Genomic DNA, 21,405 nt, shown 5'->3' with positions numbered 1-21,405 from the left:
GAGTTTAGTCGACAACCTCTTTCAAACACATGTAAGGGTGCTGAGATTCTTTGATCAGGGGTTTCAGTAACTTTGTCATCACATCAATGGTTTCTGGTTTTACATCCCAGTGTGACAGATCCCACTCTGCCAACTCTATCATCACGTCTGTACTCGCTTTACTTCATTCTCAGCACCATTAGTGCACTTTACCATGGTAACCAAAGTAACTATAGTTTCCAGCACAACATCATGGTGACTTTAGGTATCATTACATCAGTAAACACACACAATCTTTACCAACAAGAGTCATTTAGTTTTGACAAGAACAATTAGCATTCCCATGGTGCAGATAATGGTTACCGTGGTAAATTTCTTTTTAGGGTTAAAGTGTCAGCGCTGGTCTTTTGTGTTAAGTCAGCACAGCTGTTTTTTAGAAGCGCTCTGATGTAATAAGGCTGAATGTAATCTCGGCTGATGAAGAGCATGTCACCCTAAACTCTCTGTCATTTATCAAATGTGCCAGCGTCGCGTACGGTGGGTCTGTTTCATTAGCCGAGCTCCTGCGCTCACATCTTCTAATCACAGCGACAACATCCAGTGATCCTGTGTGGAGTCTCATTTCAACTCAGTTACAGCGTGTGTGATGAATGAGCTTTTAACTATTAATGATCCTCAACATGAGATGAAGTCTCCAGAGCACACAATAACATCATCATTGCACGCAGAGAAATACATTTAACATCAGGGGCCAAAGTGATTGTCTTCTGTGTCAATTAAGATCGCATTATAAATGATAATGTGTGGAGAGAGAGAGAGAGAAAGAGAGAGAGACCTTAGCTGAGATCCTTATTACATTCTGCTTACAGTTATACAGCACTTTTTACCATGGTACAACTTACATAAGCGCAATAAAGCAATACAATAGACTACAATTAGGCATACTTTTTGATTTAAATAAATTATAATGTTAGTAATTAAACGTGGAATTGTAATCTAAATGTGCCAAATTGTTATGAAAATAATGCAATTGATGGATCTTTATGGACCAAAAACATGTTTCATCTTCTTTATGCAAAGTGTATTTTGTAATTTGGATTTTGGGGTAAGATTCGGGCAGGGCTTGTTTTGTGAGACTGACCCATATTCAGCTATTATGTGAAATAAATGAACACAACGAATGGCAACTAAAATGAGCATTAAAATGAACTTCTGCGCCAATAAAGAATATAAAAGACACGACTGGTACAACTGACAAATAAGGAGAAAAATCTGATGTTTTTATACAAAAAGTACAATAGTTCATCATGTGGTGCTTTAGGAAGAGAGCAAGACCCATCTGCACCAGAAACATAAGCTGCCAAGGTGTGTGCCAAGGTAGAGACACACAATACCAAAAATGCTACCGAGATGTTGACTGAAAAAGATAGTTAGGTAAAAAATAAAGTCTATATTATGCATAATAATAACTGAAAACAACTGACCAATCCAATGAAAGAAATATATGTGGAACCGGATCAAAATATAACCAGCGCCCGCGAAATCTGCCAAATACGCGGAGTCTGAAAAGGCAGCAGCGCACTAGGCTTTGGGACACAGTCACGCGCAGTCATGTGAAACTTGTGAGCGCACAAAGAAAATCTTGTAATGTTGTAAAATCACGCTTACCTCGTGGAAGTAGACTTCCAGCGCAGCAGACAGTCAACACGGACACAACATGCGCGCAGACCGCGGGCAGAAGCGCAAAGTTCGGGCTGTGCCGAGTGGACATGCTGCCCGACTGAAGATCCACACGGACGATCCACGCGTATCACGACCGCACCACCATAATATAGAGCAGACAGCAGCTGATGACTTCAGAGACTTCCTGAAATCTGAGAGACACCAGGAGACTCCATGAACGAGCGCCAGACATCAGCTCTCCATGAGCGCAGCGGCGATGTGAACGAACGCAGGCGCATGTAACTGGACGCGCAGTGTGCGCGCGCGCGCGCTTGTAATCTGCAACAGATCTCCAGCACTTAGAGTTGTTGTCAGTCAGAGAGACCGTGTGCTGTGTTTGTGCCATATGTGTGTGTGTGTGTGTGTGTGTGTGTGTGCGTGCGTGTGTGTGTGTGTGTGTGTGCGTGCCATTTGCGCCAAACGACACCGGGAGAAACTACAGGACGACTTAAAAAAAACTTTAAGCCACTAGCAAATGTAAACAATGCAACACTTATGACACACTAATGTGTTTACAAAAATAAACTAATGTAAGATCCATTTGGTTTGATATTTGTACATAATTTAAAACCCATCAATGTAGGAGTGTCTATGTATCTATCTCATCTTTCTTTCTTTCTTTCTTCCTTTTTTCTTTCTCTCTTGACAAACTGCACAACATTAAAATAACTACAATAACGTGTTTTAGAGAGATTTTTATGCAATAGGCATAATTGCAAATTCTTATTTGTGATCAAGGTCAAACGCAAACATGCTTTCCGCATCTTATAATGAGTCAAATCTCTTTATATTGTAAACATTAATCAGAATTGTCTTTGTCAAACTGCACATGCTGAAAACATATGAACAAAATAACATCCAACGGCATCTGCTGTGTTGCTTTGAGTTCAAAAATGCCCCCAATTCTCAAAAGAGCAAAATACTTTGGGATTTCTTCACTCTGTTCTTGCGTTACCCAGATTTCAAAAGACAAGAGAAACAGATCCAACTGTAAGAGAGAGAAGAATTGCATATAAAACATGTCCTGATCTCAAAGACTGGGCCTGTGCTGCTCCAGTGAAAAAAATAAGAATATTAACAACCAGAAATCTTCACTTACACACCCTTCTGTTCCAGCTTATCTCAGAGAACCATTAAATGAAATATTAAAGCACAAATGCGTGTAAAAGTGAGAGAATACGAATGAAGAATTGTATTACTTAAAGTATGTCACAGCCTTTCAGAATATTTCAGTATAGTCGCTTTACAAAATGTGTACCCTTTCTATTCTAGAATTACTTTCCATATAAATTCATTGAAAATCTCTTACAAAAAATAAACTGAAAGTAAGTCCGATTTTAAAAAACCCATGGTTTATTTTTGAAATCTTTACTTGTTTTTGTTTAGAGACAGAAAGGCCTCATTCATCTTTTTTGATGGAATCAAAAGCTGAATGGAATTCCCTCAAGATCTGTTGAAGGTTAACAGGGTCATTGTGGAATCTGTTGAAGGTAAAAATAAAACACAAAGATGACTTTTAAACTCACCTGTGCTAGCCATTCACCTGTGGAAAACTCCACTTTACCTGGGTTACAGGTAAAAGACCACACCTTAATTTACAGTTTATAACTTGCTTATGAATTGATTTCAGAAACAATAAAATAATGCACATTTTAAAATTACAATGTAATATTTAAAATGATTTAACTGTCTGCACGCACTCCTTAGTCACTTTTGGCTTGTTACTAGAGGCAATGAGGAATGAAAACTTCTACTTTGTATGTACAAATATGATTGTTGAAATTTATCGAAATTGTAAAATACTTTTAAATTTCTAATGTGAGATATTGAGTATTGGTTACAATAAAGCTGTCTGGGCACACAAGAGTAGTGTTCCGCGTAAACAACTATTATGTCTAAAACATATTTTACAACTATGTGAACACAAACGCAAGTTTGATTACACAAATTGTTGCATTGTGATAAGAATTTTCCTCCAAACATTTAAAAATGTCCAACCCTATGCATAGCAAGTCCAAACATATAACGTATATAATGTGGTGTTTCTATTTATGAGATAAAAAGCAGTTTTACAAACTCTGGAGTATTCACCAATAAAATATGTAACACTACGTTTTACTACGAAATTATATAATATATCTAATTATATAGTGAAGTCAAGTCAGATTTATTTTTTATAGTGCTTTATTTGTATTGTATCAAAGCTGCAGCCAAAAAACAAAACATATGTTAGCCAAACGTAGATTAAATAAAAATATAACTTTAAAAAGTAGCAGTGTAATGTACACTGGAAATGTGTACAACATGTACGCTAAGGCTGCGTCCAAATACCCCCACTTGGGGTCTTTGCACTTGACCTCTTGCATGACGTATTTCCTGTTTTTGCCCTAGTGTTCTAGTGGGTGTGAAGATCCCAAGTGAGCATGTAGTGTTTCTGACCCGATGGGACAAACTTGGCAAGTGCAAACATGTAACGTTAATTAATGTGGCGTTTTCTAATTATGAGATAAAAAGCAGTTTTACAAAATACATAACTCTTCAATTTTCACCAATAAAATATGTAACACTACATTTTACAATGAAATTATATGTAATTATATAGTCAAGTCAGATTTATTTGTATAGGGCTTTATTAGTATTGTATCAAAAACAAAAGAAAAACGCATGTTTGCAAAACATAGAATAAAGAAAGATTTAACCTTGAAAAGTAGTAGTATAACGTACACTGGAAAGCTTTCTGCAACATCTCGCGAGACATATCCAGAACATGATGCATGATGGGATACGTAATCAAGCTGGTGTGGGCGCACTGCCTTTTGGCATTTTTAAGACATCGGACAGACTTGCTCTCTTCCTTCCTGTCGCATGCACGCGCTCCCAAGTGTCCCAATTTGCATACTATCCGTCCTAAATCTAAACAGTATTCGAAAATTGAATTAATACGTCCCAAATCGTAGTATGGTGAAAAGATATTCCAAAGATCCCCAAATGGGTAGAAATTAGAAAAGTGCACACTCTAACGGCTAATATTACCCACAACTCTCAGCGAGTAGGCGGAGTTTAGTGGCGGTCCACTGCCGTAATAAAATAAAATAACTGAATTATTGGTCACAAGGTTGTCTAGGCAACAACGGCCACTTCCACTTCCTGTTAGTATGTCCCAGTGCGTGCATATCGTTTTGCTGAAGTTTCCTCACATTCGAGCATTTCCTCACGAGCATTGTTAGCAGGCACATGTGCCATTCCTTCTGTCCCTTCAGACATGAGACAAAAGCTTCTTTCAGTTTGCATCAGCGCAAACTCTATAAGTTATGCATTCCTATTGACGAGGGGTCAAATTCCTTCGCTCGCTGCTAATGGCTCAGAGAGACGCGGATGGAGGCCGACGATGTCAAAATGAGCCCAAAGAACATGCGGCCTTAAAGGAATGTGCGTTCGAGACTCTTCCAGTGTTCAAAGAACATCTTTGAAAGGTTGAGTTCTTCATCTATTGAGCTTTTAGAGAGGGTGACTGGATCTGTAATGTACACTTTTATTTTCAGTACGCTACATAATGTAATAAGACAGGGGTCTGCCTCTGAGAGAGGGTGAACTGCCCGCAGCTAAATACGGTGGCCACTTCTCTTCTGAGTGCTTAATCTTGTTCTGGCCGCACAGATCTCGCTTATTTATGGACGTGGCAGCTGGATTCTATAAATGAATTCAATCCAGAAATATTCAGGTACGGCTTCGAAGGAGCGAGCTGAAGTGACGTCACTTTCCGTTGGACGCTCATGGCTCGCCTGAGACGCATTTTAACACCAATCTGTTTCTCTTTCGGTGTGTTTCAAAGTCACGTGTTCCTGTTTGCAAGCTTGAACCACCTTAAAGAAATCAAGGAAAAATAAGCATAATTATCCTTCGCACATGCGACTTTAGGTTATCATATAAGTGAGACCGGGACTGGTTGTCACACAGAAAAGTTGATATGAAGAGTTTAGTTCCAAAATGAGATAACTCTTAAAAATTGTCGAAAATCATGTTTTTTATTGTGCATTCCAAATAATATCAATCAAGCAATGATAACACAATAAAAAACTTGATTTTTGACATTTTTTAGAACAGAGTTCTCTCATGTGGGAACCAATCTCATCATATACTGTATAGAAAGTATGGGGTGTTTTAAAAGTGAATTTTGGTTCTCAAGCAGTTCGTTTTGTGTGGTGGTTTCAAAGAGCGAGTTTCAAATAGTCGAAATTTACAAATATTTTGGATAATTTTGTTCTCTAAAAAACTCTTTAAAGTGGTTAAATCTAGCTTAAAACACATCAAATAGTCACACATACTTAAAAAAAAAGCATTGCTTTGTTTTAATATCATAAAGTATGTCTTCTTTCAAAGAAAAGTGTCTTTCAATCAACAATAGAGTTAGTGTAATGAATCAGTCAACATCTTTTCAAAGACAATTTAATGTTAATGTTTAATAGTTATTTTAGTAACCAACACTGTATCTGTACAGTAATTAACTTTAAAATAAAAAACATAACATATAATATTCGCAGCTGTAAAGATTGTGACAGCAAACCTCGGCCTCCCACACAGTCTGATAAATGTGACCAAAATAGAAGTTATGAAGACAAATCGTTACCCATGAATTAAGTTATCTGCGTACAGAGAGAAACCATAGCAATGACATTCACGTTTATCGCACATTCATTATAAGTAAACACAAATGAAACATTTATAACCCTTGTCACGGTATATATTTTAATGTCCAGCGTGAGAAAAGAAGCGAGTCCAAGACCATGTCAGTTATTTCCTCGCTGCAAAACCTGGTCCAAAAGTTTCTGTAAAAAATGAAAGGAAGACATGAAATGCACTCCAAATGTACTTCGGCTGTGGTCAGCAAGAGTTGAAGACTGAACGTTGAAACACATCTTAATTAATACAACATGTCATGCACAAGTCTTACAACAAGTGAAAGACTGCAGGATCATAAATTCAGACGTGTTCACTATCATGACAGACACACAATTAATATGATTTTACTCTCTGTACTTTTAAGTGTGACACATAACAAAATGAATCTCTTTACCACTGCCAACCAGACAGCATTTAAACCACACACACACACACACTTACAACACAGGTCATGGTCACAGACCCTAATTTTACTTTGTTACCCGGGCAATTTAAAAAAATGAAAAAGAGTAAACAATCTAACATTACACTCTTAAAAATAGTTTGCAAGAGCTCATGTGATGAACATGCACTGTGCTGATGGTCCTAGTGTGTTACACTCACAACAAAAGACCCTGAATGTCAAAGCAAACTCGTGCTGCGTCCCAATACGCTTACTTATACTATTCCCTTAAAGTATATAGTGTTTTTGTTATGGAAAGTACATACATTTCAGTCCGTAGCAAGACTGTATGGACACAGTAACGTGAAACAGAAGTGGCCGTTGTTGCCTAGATGACACTGTGATCCTTAAATGTCACGAACATCAAAGTAGAGCTCTTCCTTGCATTTAAGTATTTATTCATTTATTATTTTGTATGTTTGCTCTACTGTATGCTTACATTTGTTAGTGAAGCATCTTTTATTTACTTTGATTAATGTAGTGTAGTGTCACTAAACTCCGCCCTCTCGCGGTGAGTTGTAGTACTATCAGCTGTTAAGTGTCCATAGATTCACACCGGTATTTTCACCGGAAACCGTAGACCATCTGGGTACTCATTTCAGCTTACTATCATTTGGGACATTCTAATTATATTTTCGAATACTATTTAGGACGGATAGTATGTGAATTGGGAGGCACCAACAACAAGGCTCTTGATGATATTTGTTCAGCACTGAAACACTGATCTACAGTGACACCTGGTGGCCGGAGCGAGCACATGCAACTCTTTTCATAACACATTAGCAGACACAGTTAAACTGACAAGTGAACAAACATCTCAAAATATTTTACATTAGCCAAACTTCAAAAACTTATGTTACAGTTGACCAATCATATTCAAGTTTATCAGGGTGCTGTTTAATAAGTTAAAATGTACTATATAAACAATGACTTGACAGTCTGTATTTGTGACCCTGCCAGTAAACATCAGGCTAAAGTCTCGAAATCAAATGAGATAATGAACATCAAAGTTTGACTTTGAATATTAATTATGGTTTTGGTTCAATCTCTTAAATGGTCTTACGCCGTGTCTACACCGGACGCATCATAAAATGTACATTTATAATGGGTTCTAATGGCTTCTATTGTCTTTTTTGTTTAAGAAGTACCTACTTAAAGAGCTTCACACGAAGCCTGTTCGTTCGAGACGCCAGTTTTTTTTTCTCTTCCTCTTTTTTCCTCCTTTCATCCTCTCTCCTCTTTCTCACTTCAGGAAGCAGGTCATTCCTGTCAATCAGATCTCACGGTTAGTCTGCAGTCTACAGATCACATATAAATCAGCACTGATCAGAAGCATGATGCTAGGATGTTGAGGCTTGTTGCTATGCGGCTGCTTGTTTGGGTGCACAAATACTAAAGCAGGAATCATTTATTTATCATTTATAAAATAATGTCAAAGGTAGCTTGATAAAGCAACACATCATTGTTGCTGTTTTATTAGATCACAACATATGAGAATAAAAAGTAAGAAATGAACAGAGAGTATTTACGCTCCCATCTGAGATAAGTGCTCATGTTTTTCATTCTCACATCACAGCCACGCTTTTCCAGAGTGAATCAAACCCGTAAACAATCTGTTTATTCGCTCACAAACAGCCAGCCGACCGCCAGGGAGGTTTAATTCAGAAACACAGGGATAAGAGATCCAATCAGGTGAGTTTTATTCAACCGCAACGAAACAAACCAGCGCTGAAAAGCTCAATCAGGCCAGAAAACCCCCTGTGGCCATGCAGAACAACTTTAATAGAGAAGAAACTGATAGAGAGAGAGAGGCGGGGAGAGAAAGGGGAAAGGGAGGGAGAGAGAGAGAGAGGGAAAGAGAGAGAGAAAGGGAGGGAAAGAAAGAGGGAGAGAGAGAGAGAGAGAGAGAGAGAGAGAGAGAGAGAGAGAGAGAGAGAGAGAAAGAGAGAGAGAGAGAAGAGGGGGGGAGAGAGAGAGACAGACACAGAGACAGAGAGAGAAAGGGGAAAGGGAGGAAAAGAGAGTGAAAGAGAGAAAGAGAGAGGGAGAGAAGAAGGGAGAGAGAGAGAGAGAGAGACAGACAGACAGACAGACAGACAGAGAGAGGGAGATAAGAAGGGAGAGAGAGAGAGAGAGAGAGACAGACAGACAGAGAGACAGAGAGAGAAAGGGGAAACGGAGGGAAAGAGAGAGAAAGAGAGAAAGAGTGTGGGAGAGAGAGAGGGGGGGAGAGAGAGAGAGAGAGAGAGAGACAGACGGTCAGACAGAGAGAGAAAGGGGAAAGGGAGGGAAAGAGAGTGAAAGAGAGAATGAAAGAGGGAGAGAGAGAGAGGGGGAGAGAGAGAGAGAGAGAGGGAGAGAGAGAGGCGGAGAGAGAGAGGGGGGAGAGAGAGAGAGGGAGAGAGAGAAGAAGGGAGAGAGACCGAGAGAGAGACCGAGAGAGAGACCGAGAGAGAAAGGGGAAAGGGAGGGAGAGAAGGAGGAAGAGAGAGGTGGAATAAAGGAAGAGGTGTTGAGATAAGGTGTGTCAATAGCAGAAAGTGGATGTGATTTACCTCCTGGACCTCAGATTTGCATCCTTTCCACCGACTCGTCTGTCTTTAGATTTCAGAAGGTTATCTGCAGCACACACACACACTTGAGTTTAAAGTAGCAGTTTGAAATAAAAATTAATTCTAAACCAAAGGATTTTTAAGAACAAACGAATGAAAAATGATGCAAAACCTTACAAAACATTGAGAAAAAAACAAATATTAAGCGATGTCTAAACAAAAGCCTTTTTAGATAATCGTTAAGCTTATTATGCAAATTTCTGAAAGGTGGGTTTGGTAAAAAAAAATTGATAAAATATTGCCATGTCAGTGTCCAGTTCTGTAGTTTCACAGAACGTCCACAAAGGGGCGAGAGATCCTAAATTTTAACACGCGCTTCTAACTATTAAGAGCTGATATTTTCTCTCAGAGGTTCCTGCTGTGATTTCTGAATTCTTAAGATCTCTTGGGATATTAAGTACTTAAAACAATGTGCAATAAAATAACAATTAGCGTGACGTCTCTAACTACTGTAGTGTTCACTGATGTACTGAATACCTTCCTGATGTTGGCTGGAGGTCGCCTCAGGTCTGTGAGGTGAGCTGAAGGTTTTCTGCCTCTCCTGCGACCTCCTCTCCATGGCCTGAACTCTAGCCTGTGAGCGCTGGATGAAATCAGGCCGTCTAAGGACTAAAGCCTCCTGCACAGAGTCACGATATGTGTATGATCAACACGCTTGTGTGTATGAAAAAAGGGGATTTAGGCCTATAGTAGATTTTTATTGAATTTCTTAAATAAAAGATCAAAAATAAGAACCATGGAGATCTTTTTCACAGCATACTTTTTGGCCATTACAGTTTCTCATTTCACATTTTCGGTCGAAATCATAATTTCTAGATGAATTGTGCTCATTTCAGTTCAATTTCAACTGTTTTGAATTTCAACTAAATCAAACCTCAGGACTGAATTAAAAGTATCAAACAGCAAAGTGAAAGACAGCATGACAAGACACATGAAAACTGTCATAAAAATCCAGCTTATCACATTAAAAGGATATATTTTTGTACTTTTCCTGCTGTATTGCTTAAAAGTGAATCTGAACTTGTTTTCTTTTCAGTAAGATACACAGCATCTTTTCTGTTATTTTCACCTGTTCTCCACTTTTCATTTTCTCCAAATAAATGCAAACAGAAGATAGATTTTTATTATAAAATTTGGTAAAATATTTGTAGTAGTTCCAAGATTGAAACAGAAATGATCATTTCACCTAAACGCAAACCTTTAAATATTGAATTTTAAAACAGATAAACAGTCTCTGAAATAGTCTCTTATTTTTTTGCAAATAAAACAATATTTTGTAATAAAATTTGGGAGAGATTTTGTCACTAGTTCACAAAGTGAAACAGAAATGATCATTTTAGCTCAATCAATGATCAATTAAACACACCTACAAATAATCATTTGAGAAAAACTTTAAATTATTTTGAAATGGACTTATTTCCAGAGCTGTGTGCGCAGAAGATTAAGTGCTTAAATAAAAAACTCCTCTGAGAACTTTATTAAATCGGCACTGTATAATTTCTGCATCGGTGACACCAAACGGAAAATCAATGTTTGCTCAAGCTGAAGAACGCTATAATTTCTGAAAAAGGCTGTCTGTCAGCATTCCCTTTCATCTCAATAGTATCAAGAGTCTTTGTGTTATGGACTATTCGCGATGCACTGCAGATATCAGTCTCCTGAGCAATGACAGAGAAACTATGATAATAATGAATTCACAACTCACTCTCAATGATAAAGGAGCATCTTCAGATCCAAAGCAAACCAGAGTTTGGTTTCGTCCATCGCCGCCGGTCTCTCCGCCACCATTGTTTATTCCCTCATCTGTTAAACACATGAAAATAACTCATGATGTGCATGATACTTGAACACATTGAGAAATACAACTGATACAACCAAGACAAAAAAACAAAAACACAATTTCCCGAACATGTCAACGTGGATTTCCCCCAGTTACACACAAGTAGGCCTACGTCAGACGCTGATGTCAGGTGTTCAGATCTGCTTCCGCTTTGGCATTCCCATTAATCCCACATTCGCTCTCAATAAATAATTTCTTTCCTCTGCCATGTGCACCGTGGTGCCGTCAAGAATAAAAATGGGCTTTAAGCTTTTAGAAAGCTGTGGACACACAATCCTCTAGCATGTCACTTCATGCTGAGCAGCTATGTTTGTATTCACCGTAATGAAGAGACAATTTTTTGAACGTGCAAAGTAATATGCAGAGTCTGTACATCTATATAAAATCACACTAAACTTTATATAATGTTAGAGTTGTTTAGGAGAAATCTGAAGAGCACAAAGAGATGATGTGATGAGGTATACAGAACCTGCAGCTGATGCGTGTGATGATGTTTGTGTTTCTGTTGTTGTGTTGTGTTTCTGTTTGTGTCGGGTTAGCAGCTTGATGTTTGCGATAACGGCGGCGGCGTTCAGCGCTAGAACAGCGTGTGCGGTGGGAAGAGGCGAATCATCTGAAAACACAAGACAATAACATTTCCTAATACATCATAACCAATAGCTTAAATTATAAATCATTCTCATAAGCTTTCTCTTCAAAATGCACAACTAAACATTCGCTCAAGAATCAAAACTGTGTGAGATGAGATTGTTTTTCTCGTCCCTTCAGCAAATAATCTTTCTAGAGATGCTTGAAATTAGAAATGTGCCGATGGGGTGAGAAAGAAAACAAACTTTTATAAACACAAACAATTTTGTGTCACGCTCAAGGTGAACAATTTTGCTCCCCTATCTCCCCAACACTTTCCAGTCCGCTCTTACTGTCCTGTCCAAAATAAGGCCTAAAAGCCCGTAAAATATAACTTGTTTTAAGGATTAATATATTTTCACTTATTTTTTATAAAAGTTTAAAAAACCCAGTAGAGTCATTTCACATAACTACACCTCAGGAACGAAGTATCCTGAGCAAATCACTTTCATATTGCTTAAAATATACAAAGCGTTTTCCTTTAGGTGTAGTTTGTAGTCACTGCAATGAACATTACGTAAAAACGACAAATATTTTCAGCACGTCCTCATTTAGACCAAAAAACAATGTGTGCGTTTGTGCTGTCAGATTTATTCGCCCTGTTTGGCTGCTCTGAATTCCCATAGAAGCTCGACGCTAGTATTGAAATCAGGCTGGAAATGGATTATGCATGTGAAGAGATGCGTGGGAAAATGAATAGATGTGAAAATGAGAGACAGAGAGAAAAATCCAAAGACCCGGAGAAAGCAAGAAACACGAGTTTCGATTAAAACGTCTCTCCTTCTCACACGATACCACACGTCTATTATACATCAAAGAAACGCAGCGTGGACTGTTATAGTGCGTGTGCACGTGAATGCCCGGAGCTTTCCAAAGTACCTGGAACTTTTAATAGAGTCAGAGGTTTGATTCCTAAAACAGGATCTGGGATGAGGCCATCCAGACTCCCCGTGCTGGAGACAAATCCGCCGTTCTCTTCCGCTTCACGAGAACTAACAAGGTGAATATTTGTCTTCTGGGGACACGGAGGGCTCTTGTTGTGAAATGTTGGAACTGTGTGGTTAAACAGGCCAGCATCACAGCTAAGAGGCCTTCGAGGTGTCTCGTACTTCTCTGCAATTGTACGACTGTCATTGGGGTTGTTAAGAGGAAGAGACACGCTAGATCTGTGATGGACCGCACTAGACCTCCACTGGTTTCTTCCCGGCTGTATAGATACAGAAACAGATTGGTTTAACAACGCCGGATTGACCTTAGTATCGACTCCAGATCTACAGACGTGTTTGATGGCATCAGTCTCATTGAGTCCTTCAGTATAACTATGTCTGTATTGTGCTGTTTTTGTCGTATCGGGCTGTCCTCCTCTGAAACGCTCCGTCTGCTCGACCATTTTCACAATGGACGCCTTTCTCCGCAGTACCACGGGGTGCTCGTAACCTTTGTGATCTGTGTTGTGTTCTAAAGCGTTCGCCCTGGGGGTAGTTGTGATGCTCGTCCTCTGTTCAGTGACTTTAACCACCAGGGCTTTTCTGTGTGGCGGGACGGGCGTAGAGAGACCACCCGGAGAGACGGTGGGCCGATCGTTCATCGCCATTGGACGACTTGTGTCTGGAAGACTGCAAGAACGTGTGACCTTCTTTGATGTGATGGTGATGGACGATATAGAAGAACTGAATTTACGCGCACAGCCGATAGACGGCGACTCTGGCACGCTTCCGCGCCGGTGAGTGGGCCGTTTGGAAGCTGGCTCGCTGGTTTCAGGAAACCGGAACGTGCTGGTGAAATTGGCCGCTGGATTCCAAATCTCTGATCCGTTTCTACCTCCCTCTGAGCTGACGGATCCAGAGGCCTGAGGACAAAGAGAAAATCACATGAAATCCCTTCAATTTGGCCTTTGTGAGGACAAAAGAGGTTGGCGCTGCCTCCTGCACACACAACGTTTTTAAAATCCACATGATAAGCGTAAGGGTTTGGTGGTTACCGTAGCAACCGCATCGGTTTGGGGAAATTCGAGGGGCCGATTCGGTTACGTTCCATTAAGTTACTCGAGGCAGTGCATTATTATATCACAAGGAACGCAGTTGAGTTTTAATCTGTGATGTGAATGCTTTCAGAGAGCTTGGTGCGGTATTTTTCACAAAAGAATGACTCGCATAGATAAACTATTTACTATAAACGCTGCAACATTTCATAAAAAAATAAGAATTGTCATTTTTTATTTCACTGGGACTTTAAGGATGCCCTAAATACACTTTTAAAAGTCAGAAACATTAATGAGATTAAAAGGAGGGCGATGGAAACTTCTGCTGAAATCTCATCTGTGTCTCAGATATTTCTTCTGAGAAAAAGACTCTGACAACTGTCTCCAAACGTGATTTAAGCGATTTGCGAAGTAAATTAGATACAAACTCAATAAAAAGACGCAAATAGATGGTGAAAGGCGATGCGAATGACATGAATTGTGTACCGCGATTGCCGCAAACGAAAATACTTGGCAGTGTGTGGGAGATGTCAACAGTGTCTCAAACTGAGCTCAATATTATTGAAGATCTCAATATGAACTCAAACATTTCTCATCACATTTACTCAAATCCAGATTATTTGACCTCTTTAATCTACATTCATTTTACACCTCCACACCCTTCATGCATTTCAACAATTTACTCATTTGTTTCTCAGTTTTGGAGAAACATCCGAGATTAAGTTAATACACAACTGAGATGAGAACTCATCAAATTTCACTCATTTCTAATGATGAAGGATGTCTGCAGATTGAAACAGAGAAGTTGTTTTCTCCTCGATGGCATCTTCTGTCCCCAATCCTCACCCTGCGTTCAATCCAGTGCTCCAGTTTCAATCTGTCTAAGAGATCTGTTTTACTTCGAAGTTTCCTCTATCCCACAATATCTCATTAGCATAGCAGTGATAAAAGATTTCGACGGAAAGATGGAGAATAAAAAATAGAGAAAATATAGAGAGAGAGAGTGTGGAGCGTGAAGCCCATAAACTGAACATTGAACAGACACAGCAGTTGGGTACAAAAAATATGTACAAAGAGAATAAATTGATCCGATGTCAAAACAACACATGCAGCGTTCGGATCAAATGTGCTCAGATGAATGTGTGTACAGATCAGGAACATGCTTGAATAAACCAGAGCAAAGATTTGTCATTTAGCGATCCATACCAAACCGATCACTTAAATGTAATCTATACTTTTAAGAACTCATCAAAACTATCATTGAACATCACAAACTGTACTCGCCTGATGATGGCTGTATAACGGCTTTACAGGTGTCTTCCAATATCTGAAGCCTACAGAGTCAGGTCTGACACTTTGCTCGGGTTCTCTTCCTGTTTAAAGAAACAAAAAATATTTTCAGGATGAGAAAAGTTATAATGGCAATACCTAGGCTAGCGAAGCTAAGTGTCCACGTCCATGATGTTCCAGTGTAAATACAGTCATAAGAATTCCACCCTTCCTGCTGTGTGTTTACACTGTCAACAGAAGTCTGCTTACATCACCTTCACCTGTATCACTCACACGTGTCGGCGAGACAGAAAAACAGAGAGACAGAAAGATGTGATGGATCGCTCTGTGGTGATGTTGCCATGGAGACGTGGTCACAGCATCACCTGACAGCTAAAGTGGCAAGTGAACTATTTCTCATCTGTGTTTTCCAGGGAGGTAATCGTGCAGCACGCTGGCAGCCAGCACCTGACAGGCAGCTATTTACCCAGCATGCTCTCTGTTTTGTGTGATTCTCAGCTCTTGTTTGTCAGGTACTGTGCTGCCTTCCTACATTCATCATGTCCTAATAATTTATTTTATGAGATGAGCACATGTATATGGCACAGCAATCTGATAGTTTCTTCATCAGTATTTTTTGTATGTTTACATACAATATCAGAGCAAATCCAATTCGTTTCTTGTTTTACAAAAGTAGGAAATGAAAGCACATACAAATTGTCTTCAATAGGTGCAAAATAAAAAATATCAAAGAATCAAGATAAACTAAGTGCCTGATGAAGATTGAGACGCTTTATTATATTTTATGAATAAGGGAAATGATTGGGAGCATACAGATTTCAATCTTTTTTAAAAGATAAATCGAACAAAATGATTCTGCTTTAAACAAGACCAATTTTAAAAAGTCAACAAATATAATCTGTGTATAAATAGTTTGTTTTTCAAGTTATAGTTTGTAGTTGTATGGATGTTTAGAGTACGTCCATTCTTAACGGATAGTACTCTCAACAATGAAAATTCAATCAGAATAAGATATTTAGAAAAATGTTGATAATCAAACTACATTGAACCCCATTGACTTCCATTGCAAGAACACAAAACTAGTGATCGATTGATATTGAGTTTTTATAACCGATACAGATATTATTATGTATAAGTGAACGGATTGCGTCTTTTAATGGAAGAAGCATTGAAAATATTGGTCTTTCTAAACAAATCTTCAAGTAAATGTGTGCCATATATCATTAAGTCCTAATGAATACTGTTTAACAAAGCACTGTGATCACAAACGTAAGCAGATGTGAAAATATTTGTGTGCATAAACTAGATATATTAGACAATTGTGATGCTCATCTCATTTGTGAATAAATGGCTGTATTGTTAAATAAAGTTGATTCATTTCAGAAAAGCAAGTAAGTTGCAAGTAACTTGCTGTGTTATTGTGGTAACAAGAGTAACGCTGCGCTGCAATGGCGGTCCTGCTCGCAATTCTCAAAACGGCCACAAGATGGCGGCGTTTATCGGTGAATCCGATATTAGAAAACTGACACTAGGTTACGGAAAATGCTTAAATATCGGGGAAATATCAGCAAAATAATACATTTCTCACAATATCTTCTTTTGTGTTCCACTGAAGGAAGAGTCATTTAGACGTTTCTTCCGACGCGCTGGTCCAAAGTTAACTTCCGGTTTGTGTTTAGTCTTTTCTATTTACACTTAATTTATATAAACATTAATATTTAATTGTTCTGTATATTCATTTTATTCAATAAAAATAAAACTACTCAACAGTTATAGATTCTTCACACAGGTCTACTGGAAGTTTAGTCCAGTCAACATAATGTTTGTTTGTCGATGTCGCTGAAACAACTTTGAACAATTAGAGAGTGAATAAATGATGACAATTTTATTTTTTTGTGATCTCTCTTTCGGGCTTAAATCCCCCAACGGTAAAACCTAAAAGAGCCCTTTGTATTGCAGACACGTTGCACACCAACAATCGATACTTGCCACTAACTTGACATCATTTTAATCCGGTTTGAGAGATTTAGGCAGGTGATCTGGGGACACGGTGAGTGAGCTTCTGAAAGACAGGCAACATGGAGTTATTGACCCAAAATCACTCCGCATCTGTACTGATGGACTAAAGCCCCGACCGGAGCTCAGGGGAAAGCCACACATCTACCTTCACTTCTCTTATAAACACTCATGGGACAGCGCCTCTGTTTTCTGCACCACTGCCGTCCCTCATTCCCCAAACTCGGTCCTGCTCTTACCGCGGTGATTAACGTTACGCTGTAGCAGCATCATTATACGCTCATCACCCACCGACAGAACCGTGAGATCCCCAGACAGCAGGAGGACCGAGATTATGACCACACAGAGGGAACCACCGGAAGAGACAGACACCAAAACACTGCTTTTTGCCCGACTCCAATTTCTCGAAAATCTGCTTTTGTGTTCCACAGATGAAAGAGTCATTTACTGATCCTAGCACAGCATCATAAACACAAGCCATGGTGGTCTATACTCAAACACAACCAACTCAGAAAGAAACAATATTTCATCCCGTTCTTCTCAGTTATTCTGTGTCCTTTAATACTATTTTATATGCACTACTTGGATTATTGCATTAGACAAGAAAATGAATTCATTTATTTGAAAATTTCCATTTGATTGTATTTCTCAGTGCTGTTGTGTGAAACCCAAAGCTCCACACATAAATCATAGGCGTCTGACACCTCCTCGGTACCTGAATTCGCTAGAATGTCCTTCGCCAAGCAGTTCATTGATAAATTTTACATGGCGTCTCGCAACTTTGTCATTACGCACCATTTGTTCCTGATCCCTTGAGTTTGGCAGGAGTGCTGAGCAACACTGGAGTAATAGGAGACTTCAGCTTCTGCTGAGAGAAAACAAACACAATATAGATCATAAATCTATACATCATTTATGTGAGAAATGCATTTGGAGGATTCAGTTCTGTGTGCCATTATTGAAACAATTCTCATCTCTACCGATCTACGTGTGTTGAACACAAATCATTCCCAAAAATTTTTGGACATTGAAGACAGAAGATAACCTTTTAAAATATTGGTAAATATGTCCCATCTATCGTTATATGTCCACTTAAAGGATCATTGTGTGAGTTGTAGTAGCATCTAGCAGTGAGGTTGAGAATTGCAAACAATTGCTCACTTCCCTTTTAAAGGACCAGTGTGAAATTTTTTGGAGGATCTATTGACAGAGATGCAATATTATACACATAACTATGTGTTCGGAGGTGTATAAAGAGCTTACATAATGAAGCGTTGTGTTTTTATTACTTTAGAATGATCTATTTCTATTTACAAACTCCGCGGGTCCCCTTTAGATGGAATTCGTCATGTTGTTTCTACTGTAGCCCTAAACGGACAAACTCTACGGAGTGTGTTTCATAAATGTTATCTCCTCCGGCAAATAAGCAAAAACGTGTCAACATCTTTGAGCTGTGTCAGCCACCGTAATCCTTTGAAAGGGAGAAGTGAGCGGTGGGGTCAGCCGTTGGTTGCAATTCACAACCTCACCACTAGATGCTGCTGATATCTTAACATTGCTCCATTAAGCCACAAGATAAGATTTTAGAATGTCTAAAAATGTTAAAAGGTTTTCGGCCTATCCAGTGTTATACGTCAACTTGATATCTTTTTTTTCTTTTATAAAAAATGACTTGCATTTTCTGTAAATCATTTCCTTATCAGTTTGTTAACAGCTGACAACCTTTCATTTTGCCTTTCTATCGCCATCTCTGTTTAAACCATGAAACTGCAGGTTACTTCACATTCTAGTCTTGGGTTAAAGTGACATGATGTCAAACTGACATTACCCGTTAAATTGCACCTAAAAGCATTACACGTTACAAATCATTTTTAGATGCTCGCTGTTGTCAAAAGATAAGTAGACAGTAAACTGTGTTTTACTGATTTTTATTTGTGCACACGCTCAATTAACTATTACGAGTTAGAAATGGCAACTTGAGCTTCTCCGACTACATTTTGGGATGCCATCATGTCAAAAAGATGAAGAAATATGGAAAATGCCCCAAACGCTTCCGTATCTTTAAATGCAAAGCATTCTTCATTTCTAAAGCCTCTGTTCCTGTATCTCCTGAGCCCTGCAGCACTGATCCTGTTGTTGGCTCTGACGTGCTTGGATCTTTTTTCTCCAAAACCTGCTCAGAATGAGTCTAAGCACCTGCTGACAGAGCTGTTTTATAGCCATCGCTTGATGCAGCGCCCGTCGAACTTCATGTGCTTGTCAGTCATCCAGATATTTCTCTCTGCCTCCATTCAATGGTGTACGTTTTTCTCTCTGGCTTTATGGCATCGGTGGGCACTAAGGTAAATCAGGTCTGAAAGCTCCCCTGTTCATTGGCTGGATTTCCTCCCGGTACGAGCGAGAGAGTAATTGTTGCGCAGCGTACAGAAGTGGTTTTAAACGCATTTATCTGCACTGTAGAGGACTTCATCTCTCTGAGCTTTCAGATAAAGTTTAAAAGCGAGGTTTTTGCAATATGTTGCGCTCTACTGAGACGCTCCTACAAATGTGTTTTTATGACACGTTTAATCTTATTTTCATTTTAAAGCATCCTAATTTGTAAAAATGAGAGTTGAATGTAAGTGGTTTAGTGAATTCCTGATAGTCGGAACACACGGCAAGCACAATTTTCTTCGAGCAGATAAGCCGTTATCAAGGGACGCTTTCCAACCATCGAGGAAGTCATCTAAAATCTTCATGTTCGGCAACGCTTGGATAGAAATTCGTGTTAACGTACGGCACAATACATCATATCTTATCTCTTTAAAACGCACCATGTGAAACCTTACATTATATCTTACTGTTTACTTAATACATTAGGAAAAGTACACTGGATTTGAATATTTTCTTGAGAAAGTGTTATTTTGAGGAAGGAGAATGTCCATAAAAGGAAGATGTTTTAAAGCCTCATTGTCATCACATGACCTCATTTCATTGTGTTCAAATCAGTAAGTACCATCCGGTTTTCATCTATGAAATACATAAAGTAACACTACATATTCCATTTTCCATAAAAATATATTTTAACATGCCAAGCAAACATGATGTACGCTGTTCAATCATCACACTAATAAATGGAAAGTAAAGAAGAGCGCATTGCATTGTGGGATAGAATATTACTCCCAAACTACATTGAAAATTAACTTTGCACATTTAGTACGATGCAATTCAGAAATATTTTTTTTTATATTGTGCATACTGCAGACATACAGTTGTACCCTATTCTCAATTTCTGGTACTTACCTGATACCCGCTGTTGTCATGGCGATAGCCGTTGTTAGAGATGTCCGTCAATATCACGTGCCTTTCTATGGGCAGCCACCCGAAGTGAACCGGAGCGAGAGAACAGAATTGAGCTCTCTCTGTACTAGGACTGGGTTTAACGTGTACCGTATTGCTCCTCTCCGACCTTCCTCTAGTCTCCAGGAACTCCAGACTACCCACTGAGATCTCACCCAGACTGGGACAGACGTGGGGGGTTCCCTTTCTACCTGAATTACCTCCAGTCATCTCATTCGGCAGAGCTGGCATTGAAACAGTCTTGTCCACAAAAGGTGTTTTTTGTCTCAGAAGTGGACGAGACTGGATCCTCTCCAGAGTCTGAAGCCATTTATCCGCCGTGCCACCTTCAATACAGCTCTGTGGACGAGCTGCGCGAGAGGGCCTATTTACCTGCGCCACAGGGCCCTCGTAATAACCCGGCTCTTTGGGGCTCCTCCATGATGAGGATCTGCGAAGGAGATTCGTGCTGTTTGTTCCGGCCGCACAGTGGGGGATAAGTAGCCGTTTCCAGCCCTCGGATTTCAAATCCTCCATATGAAAGTCTAGAGAATTTACAAAGACAATTACATGAGAAATCTTGTACCTTTGACACTTGCAGCAACATTCAAGTTAAGCTCTAAATTGAGATGTTTGGTGTAGTACAATGGATACTTATTTTCCAATAATAACAAACAAATTCTTCAAACAAAACCTATGTGTAAACAAAGATAGAAACTTTAAATGAAGGGAATCTTAAGGCATTATATACAACAAGTTTCAGATGACATACTGTTAACAGAACCATGTTTACCTGCATCACAATCAAATTTCAGGAAGCAACAGCGATATCAGACGGTTTCAGCTCTCCCGCAGTCGTCTGAAGAGGGTCACTGGCGCTGTCTCTGCTCAGCCTTAA

General features: G+C 39.2%; 2 protein-coding genes across 4 annotated transcripts in view; both read right to left on the bottom strand.

Annotated features, from left to right (window-relative positions):
- The window catches only part of LOC130438786 (disintegrin and metalloproteinase domain-containing protein 12), a 92,026-nt gene extending 90,098 nt beyond the window's left edge, over positions 1-1,928 (bottom strand). Inside the window, exon 1 of the mRNA XM_056770955.1 lies at positions 1,648-1,928. Within this exon, the coding sequence (XP_056626933.1) occupies positions 1,648-1,750 (103 nt within the window). The 5' untranslated portion in view covers positions 1,751-1,928. The remainder of the gene's footprint in view (positions 1-1,647) is intronic.
- Positions 1,929-6,186: 4,258 nt separating this feature from the next.
- On the bottom strand, positions 6,187-21,387 carry c17h10orf90 (chromosome 17 C10orf90 homolog). 3 transcript variants are annotated; one of them, XM_056770959.1, is made up of 11 exons: positions 21,301-21,387; positions 20,472-21,052; positions 17,985-18,057; positions 15,168-15,256; positions 12,782-13,751; positions 11,745-11,888; positions 11,141-11,238; positions 9,913-10,054; positions 9,379-9,442; positions 7,972-8,089; positions 6,187-6,527 (listed from the first exon to the last, which is right to left on the bottom strand). In XM_056770959.1, exons 2-10 carry the CDS (start codon positions 21,042-21,044, stop codon positions 7,972-7,974), a joined length of 2,271 nt encoding a protein of 756 aa, XP_056626937.1. In that variant the 5' UTR covers positions 21,045-21,052; positions 21,301-21,387; the 3' UTR covers positions 6,187-6,527. The 3 variants fall into 3 exon arrangements, with proteins under 3 accessions (XP_056626937.1, XP_056626935.1, XP_056626936.1); XM_056770957.1 differs by having other exon boundaries at positions 7,976-8,089; XM_056770958.1 differs by having other exon boundaries at positions 7,976-8,089; positions 17,985-18,054.
- Between the last annotated feature and the right edge of the window lie 18 nt (positions 21,388-21,405).

The sequence above is a fragment of the Triplophysa dalaica genome, chromosome 17, assembly GCF_015846415.1.
Source record: "Triplophysa dalaica isolate WHDGS20190420 chromosome 17, ASM1584641v1, whole genome shotgun sequence".
Classification (NCBI taxonomy): domain Eukaryota; kingdom Metazoa; phylum Chordata; class Actinopteri; order Cypriniformes; family Nemacheilidae; genus Triplophysa; species Triplophysa dalaica.
This window is presented reverse-complemented; position numbering and strand designations above follow the sequence as displayed.

Excerpts from the sequence above, each read along its gene's own strand:
- c17h10orf90 (XM_056770957.1), bottom strand. The coding sequence starts at position 21,044 with ATGGAGGATTTGAAATCCGAGGGCTGGAAACGGCTACTTATCCCCCAC. Across the intron at positions 11,889-12,781 it reads GACTCTATTAAAAGTTCCAG|ATGATTCGCCTCTTCCCACC; the intron begins GTACTTTGGAAA and ends TTGTGTTTTCAG. Across the intron at positions 8,090-9,378 it reads GCAAATCTGAGGTCCAGGAG|GAATGACCTGCTTCCTGAAG; the intron begins GTAAATCACATC and ends TCTGATTGACAG.